Genomic DNA, 7,500 nt, shown 5'->3' with positions numbered 1-7,500 from the left:
ATATTCACGCAGTACCACGGCTCATACTGTATGATCACAGATGTAAACTGGTTCAAATAGTAACAGTTAAGAGATGTGTGTGTGCGTGTGTGTGTGTGTGTGTGTGTGTGTGTGTGTGGGTGTGTGGGTGTGGGGGGACAGGTTGTTAAATGTTCAATACTTTCTGTTGCAGGACTTCATTCATTCATATACATTCATCATTACATTAATGAATTAATAATAACACATAAATAATGAATTCTTCTTGCTATTATATATTAATATATACATATTATTATATTAATAAATTAATGATAATTGCAATAATATCTGTTGAATGATGGCTCTTGCATAATCTTTCCAGCAATAATGACACATTCTTCATCATGTCCCTTCACCTTCATCTTCTGCTCTTCTTCATCACTCCTCAGCTCATGGAGTCACATGTGAACTTTATATTGTTTTTACTTTAGCAGTCATGACGAGAGCCGTTGAGCTCGTCAGTAAAAAGAATTTATTTAATTTATTATTCAACTCGTTTTGAACCAATCTGTGACTTTCACATGAAACAAAACATAAAGCGTATGAAACTTAAAACATAAAGCGTATCAAACTTAAAACATGAAGCGTATCAAACTTAAAACATGAAGCGTATCAAACTTAAAACATGAAGCGTATGAAACATAAAGCATGAAGCGTATGAAACTTAAAACATAGAGCGTACAAAACATAAAAAATGAAGCGTATGAAACACAAAAGATAAAGCGTATGAAACATAAAACATGAAGCGTATGAAACATAAAGCTAAAACATGAAGCGTATGAAACATAAAGCTAAAACATGAAGCGTATGAAACTTAAAACATAAAGCGTATGAAACTTAAAACATGAAGCGAATGAAACTTTAAACATGAAGCGTATGAAACAAAAGTTGAAGTGAATGAAACATAAAACATGAAACTAAAACATGAAGCGTAGGAAACATGAAGCGTAGGAAACGAAAACATGAAGCGTATGAAACTTAAAACATGAAGCGTATGAAACATAAAGCATGAAGCTTATGAAACATAAGGCATGAAGCAAATGAAACATGAAACTAAAACATGAAGCGTATGAAACATGAAGCGTATGAAACATAAAACATGAAGCGTATGAAACAAAACATGAAGCGTATGAAACAAAACATGAAGCGTATGAAATAAAAAACATGAAGTGTATGAAATAAAAAACATGAAGTGTATGAAACAAAAAACATGAAGCGTATGAAACAAAACATGAAGCGTATGAAATAAAAAACATGAAGTGTATGAAACAAAAAACATGAAGTGTAGGAAACGTAAAACATGAAGCATTTGAAACTTAAAACATGAAGCGTATAAAACATTGAACCCATGAACTAACCAATGTGTTTGTCCTTCTTCTGGGTTTTGTTCATCATCGGCTCGCGTCCCATCAGGAGACATGCTTATTCCTACTCGTATTACCTGTAAGTAACTTCCTGTCTTATTTGATCCATATTAGCGAGGTTGAGGACTCCCATGGTTTATGTCATCCACAACCCTTCAGACCTCATGGGAAATAAAACGTCCTCAAAGGTCTCGAGGACCGACAGCAGTCTGCAGGACAATAATCCATAAATACCAACTCTAAAGAAAAATACTTGTTGTAATGAAACTGAAGAGCCTCCACAACTAGAACCACCTCTTTAATAAATGCATAGATTGTAGAGAGACTACGGATCTAGATATCTATATATCTCTGGGTTTCATCTGAATCATTGGATCTGAATCAGTTTCCAAGTCCAAAGAACTGTCTCCGACCTTGAAAAGTTACATTTCTCTCCAAGCATCTTCAAACAGCTCAAATAATCCCAGAGATGTCTGTGTTAATGAAAGGAAAGTCATTTTGAAAGTCATTTTTAATCAAAGACAAGATTTGAGCCGAACGAGAAAAGATGAAATTTGACTTAGAGTCAGTGAATTTAATGTCAAACTGCCGTTGGTTTGCGCCCTCAACCCGATGCTAAATAGCTGTGATCTTACAGGTGAACCTGGTGGTGTTAAAAAATGTCTCCTGTATCAAACGGTCACTCACTAAGTGGCTGTAACTTTCATTCCTGCTTCCTGCTTCACCTTCACAAACTATTAGTACACCTTCCTCAGGGCACCTGAGTTGTAATTTTAATCTACAGTGCATCACTCTGGTGTCTCTCAGGGTTAGAGGTCACCACTAGTTGTCCTCCATCCATCCGTCTGGTGTCTCTCAGGGTTAGAGTTCACTACAAGTTGTCCTCCGTCCATCCATCTGGTGTCTCTCAGGGTCAGAGCTCACCATTAGTTGTTCTTGGTCCATCCGTCTGGTGTCTCTCAGGGTTAGAGCTCACCATTAGTTGTTCTTGGTCCATCCGTCTGGTGTCTCTCAGGGTCAGAGCTCACCATTAGTTGTTCTTTGTCCATCCGTCTGGTGTCTCCCAGGGTTAGAGTTCACCATTAGTTGTTCTTGGTCCTTCCCTCTGGTGTGGTGGCGGGCCGTGGATTTTAAAACAAGGCCTGCTGTGCTGTTTAACAGCTGATTGCGGTGCAGCGTGGCTGCTGTCGCACAATAAAAGCTTTATACAGAAAAAAGCACTCTTCGGTTGCTGATCTAGCAGAGAAATGTCTCCAGAGGCCACGCAGCAGAATACATGGCTGCTGGAGCCTGCAGCCTGACCTGTCTCAGTCTCAAGGCAGGAAGCTGTCCAATGAGAAAATGAGCTAATGTGGAAAAATAATTATAATACATAAAGTGTATTTGTGAAAATCAATTGCATTATAAAATAGCTATAACTTAATTAATTATTACAAATCTATTTTAATTGTTTTATTATTTAAAAAAAGATAACTTTGTGATTCTGTTTAGACCAGCAGAGAAGGCTGAGCTGACAGCTGGCCACTGGTCTGGTGTCTCTCAGGGTTAGAGCTCACCATTAGTTGTTACCATCCGTCTGGTGTCTGAGACTGAGCTGGTGGAGCTGATGGCGCTGATGCAGCTGGTGGAGCTGATAGAGCTGATGGAGCTGATGGAGCTGATAGAGATGATAGAGCTGGTGGAGCTGATGGAGCTCGTGGAGCTGGTGGAGCTGATAGAGATGATAGAGCTGGTGGAGCTGATGGATGGAGGTTTCATTTGGTTTCATTTGCTCTCTGTGATTTGACTGAATTGCTTGTAAAAATACTCAAGTACAGCTCATCATCGGCTCACAGACAGACACACACACACACACACAGTCAAAGACAAACACATACACAGACAGACACACACACAGATGATTATTAGAAATTATTATTAGAGATGATTATTAGAAATTTGTATTCAAGATGATTATTAGAGATGAATTTTAGATGTTATGATTAGAGATGATTATTAGAGATACATTTGAGAGATCATTATAAGAAGTTATTATTCGAGATTATTATTTGAAGTGATTATTAGAGATGAATATTATATTATTATTGGAGATGCTTTTTAGAAATGATCATTAGTGATGAATATTAGATATTATAAGATATGATTAATTGAGATGATTAATAGATGATTGTTACAAGAACAAAAGAACAAATAGATACTTAATAACCTAGAAACTTAACAATGTTTACCTTCACCATCAGGTCAAAGCATAAATAAATAAATATGATTCATAACCAGAAAGCTTTCTGAGCTTTAGGATACAAAGATGCATAAAAGACCACGTTCATCCTCATTTAATGTTCCTGTGTTCCTGTTACTGCACGTTCACCATGTGTCCTCCATGATGTCATCGTGTGTGTGTGTGTGTGTGTGTGTGTGTGTGTGTTTCCGGGCCTTCATGTGTGTGTGTGTTACTGCTACAGGAAGCTGGCTAAGAAGCAGAAGGAGACGGCCACTGGCTCCGCCCAGCAGAGTGAGATGTGTCCGGTGAGCTCGGCCGATAAGAGCGTCACTAAAGTCAGCACGCTGCACAAAGACGACCCCTTCTCCTCCAGCCAGGACCTCAACGGCTTCAGTAAGCTGCAGGGATGTTCCCTCTGACTGAATGTTCACTCTGATCTTCATCCTACCTTCCTCTTCATCATAGTTGGGTTCATTCTAACCTTCCTCTTCATCATAGTTGAGTGATGCTCAGAGGCACTTTAGTATTTCATAACTCAACATGGAACATTTGTGTTATTGGGTTGTTCAACGTGGACGATCTGTCTTTGTTTATGTCTTTATTGTTTATCGTGTGATGATTCATTGCTTGTTTCTTCTTCTCCTCTTTTACGGCCCCTCTCTTGTTCCTGTCCTTATTCCATCTCCTTCCTCCTATGTCCTCTCTCTTATCTTCCACTCTCTCCTCCGTCACCTTCCTCTCCACTTTGCCTTCTTGGTCTTCAACCTCTTACCTTGTTTCCTCCTCTCCTCCCTAGCTGCTCCCTCTCCTTGCTCCTTCTCTGTGCAGGGAGGCAAGACACTGCAGAGCAAATCCCTGCTGAACTCCTACTACTCAGGTACACACACACACATACACACATATAGACACACTCAACATTCAGAAGGCACTGTTAAATCCTTTTTATGATATTAGTGAATATATCATATATAACTGCATGTGAGTCACAGTTCATGTTGATCCTGTTTCAGTCTCCAAAGAGCCGGTTCCAGCCACGACCTCCATCGGTGAGTCACAACGCGTCATGTCTGTGTGTGTGTGTGTGTGTGTGTGTGTGTGTGTGTTTGAGTGTGTGCAGCATGAAAAACAAGAGTTCACAGTTTCACACATATTCTGGCATTTACAATGTGACACATATACACACACACACACACACACACACACACACACACACACACACACACACACACACACACACACACTGGCCTGAACAGAATCACAAAGTTATATCTATTTTATAATGTAACAGTTTTTTCTTGTATTATAATGATGTGCTCCTGTCTTCCTCTGTTGCTCTGCTTCAGCCTTCTGCCCGCCTCGCTGCTTCTAGTGAAGCTTGTTTCAAGGAGAGCTTTCGTCCAATCAGATTTCACCTCTGCCTCTCTGGAAGCAGAGCATTGATTGGCATAGTCTCCAACCAATCAGATCTTTAGTTTTCCATGCTGGGTCTCTTCAGGGAGGTCGTGGCTTGTTGACCTGCCGCTTGTCATCGGTGGTGTGTGACCACACTGTCCGGTGTGCCGTGCACATGGCGTGTGTGTGTGTGGGGGGGCTGCCATAGATGGGAGGTCTGTTGTCATGGTAACACCGTCCTCTCTCTCTCTCTCTCTCTCTCTTTCCATTCACAGACAGCAGCCAGCCGTCGCTCGCCCAGCCCTCTCTGACCCTGCAGAGTTTTCCCTACGGAGGCTGTGAGTCTGTGGAGCTCTCCTACCAGAGCGGTACGTCAAATACGAGGCGGGTCAGGCAGCTAGCTAGTTAGCTGGTTAGTCAGTGAGCCCGTACGCTAGTTAGTTATCTTGTTAATCAGTGAGCCAGTATGCTAGTTAGTTGGCTGGTTAGTTAGCTAGTCAGTCAGTGTGATGGTTAGCTGGTTAGTCTGCGAGCCAGTCAGCTGGGTAGTCAGTGATCTAGTTAGCTGGTTAGTTAGCTAGCTCGTTAATTGGGGAATCAAGCAGCTTGTTAGTTAGCTGGTTAGCCAGTGAGACAGTCAGCTGGGTAGTTAGCTAGTTAGTCAGTGAGCCAGGCAGTTGGGTAGTTAGCTGGTTAGTTTCGTCAGTCTTCAGCTACTAAGCTAACTGGCTAATTAGCGGGTTAGTCGGTGATCCAACTGGTCACACAGTCAATAAGCTAGCTAAGCATGAACATATTAGAATATGATATTGTTATATGTAATATTAATGTTACAGGACGGCGACACCTTGAGCTTCTTCGTCAGGTTGCCAGTAGTCAAATCGTGCTAGTGATAATTATAACAAAACACAATTCAAACCCTCCGTTAGATACGATATGACGGGCGTGGAGAGGTCCACACTGTGTGAGCTGGTTCAATCATTCAGCACATGAAGACGGTTTTGTCCTGCAGGTCAGTTCCAGCCAGCTATTCGAGTGGCAGACCTCCTGCAGCACATCACGCAGATGAAGTGTGGCCAAGGCTATGGCTTCAAGGAGGAATATGAGGTGAGTACACAACACACACACACACACACACACACACACACACAGGGCAGAATAACTCCAATCTGTACGGGACAATGTCTGAATGTTGCAGTGTGATGAACATGTGTCACAGAGTTGCTGCAGTTCATCCTATGAGCCTGAACAGGCGCCGCTACACTGCCGAGTAATGAACTAAAGTCCCACTGATCGTCAATGGGATTTGATCCAGCCGGCGACAGATGACCTCTCTTTGGTTTTGAAGTCAAATATTAAATAGGGAGCATTGATATGTTTCCATTGAGGCCCAGATGATCATGTGTGTGTGTCAGTAGCTATTTCAATTCAATTCAGTTTATTTTGTATCGTCCAAAATGACAAATACAAGATTTTGCTGCAGCAGAGTTGCTTTTTGTATTCTTTCTCTATATTTTTTGTACATTCTTAAGATCATGGTTTTGCTCCTCCGTTGTAAAATACGTTGCTCTCGAAGGTGCACAATTAGTCTAACGGAGTTAACTCCGCCCCTTTTATGTGCACGAGCACAGATCTACTCCCCACTGCTCTTGAAATACTGAGGACGGTTACATGCAGAGAATAATTTCCATAAAGAGATTAAAAAAGGATACTTTCATATTTCTGTGTTCACACCTCAATATGAAACTCTTGTGTACTCTTGTGTGTGTTCAGGCCCTCGCCGAGGGACAGACGGCACCCTGGGAAACGGCCAAGAAGGACGAGAACCGCAACAAGAATCGCTACGGTAACATTATCGCTTGTGAGTACTGCAATGACAAAGATGGAGTTCTCATGCACAAGAGTGTGGTTTCACCAATCTGGGTTGGTTTGGTGAGGTATGGTTAAGGTTAGTCTGGGTTGGTTTGGTGAGGTATGGTTAAGGTTAGTCTGGGTTGGGTTGGTGAGGTATGGTTAAGGTTAGTCTGAGTTGGTTTGGTGAGGTATGGTTAAGGTTAGTCTGGGTTGGTTTGGTGAGGTATGGTTAAGGTTAGTCTGAGTTGGGTTGGTGAGGTATGGTTAAGGTTAGTCTGGGTTGGGTTGGTGAGGTATGGTTAAGGTTATTCTGGGTTGGGTTGGTGAGGTGTGGTACTCATCCAGCCTCGACAATCTTTATATCCTTGTGAGGACATTAGGCTGTCCTCATAAACATTAGACTGTCCTCATAAACATTAGAATGTCATCATAAACATAGTCATCTCTATTCTCGATGGTGCTTTCCTTTCTCCATTTCCTCTCCTTTGCTCTCATCCCTCCATACTGTCTGATTGATAGTCTCTGTGTTGAGGCAGAGCTCGCTCAGTCTTGTATCCTCCTCCTCTCCTCTCCTTCCCTCTCGCGTCCTCTCTCCTCTCCTTCTCTCTCCTTCTCCGTCTCCACTAAGCAGCTTTCAGTCTGTCACAG

General features: G+C 41.8%; 1 protein-coding gene across 1 annotated transcript in view; it reads left to right on the top strand.

Annotated features, from left to right (window-relative positions):
* Positions 1-7,500, top strand: part of ptprt (protein tyrosine phosphatase receptor type T) — an 89,793-nt gene that overhangs the window by 69,341 nt on the left and 12,952 nt on the right. The window contains exons 19-25 of the mRNA XM_068593446.1: positions 1,435-1,464; positions 3,848-3,999; positions 4,403-4,483; positions 4,617-4,652; positions 5,274-5,366; positions 6,011-6,105; positions 6,772-6,859. Coding sequence (XP_068449547.1) covers positions 1,435-1,464; positions 3,848-3,999; positions 4,403-4,483; positions 4,617-4,652; positions 5,274-5,366; positions 6,011-6,105; positions 6,772-6,859 — 575 coding nt within the window. The remainder of the gene's footprint in view (positions 1-1,434; positions 1,465-3,847; positions 4,000-4,402; positions 4,484-4,616; positions 4,653-5,273; positions 5,367-6,010; positions 6,106-6,771; positions 6,860-7,500) is intronic.

The sequence above is a fragment of the Clinocottus analis genome, unplaced genomic scaffold (genome assembly GCF_023055335.1).
Source record: "Clinocottus analis isolate CAN_PGR_092001 unplaced genomic scaffold, fCliAna1.0.p SCAF_3, whole genome shotgun sequence".
Taxonomy (NCBI): Eukaryota; Metazoa; Chordata; class Actinopteri; order Perciformes; family Cottidae; genus Clinocottus; species Clinocottus analis.
The sequence above is the reverse complement of the archived record's forward strand: the minus strand, read 5'-3'. Positions and strand labels throughout refer to the sequence as shown.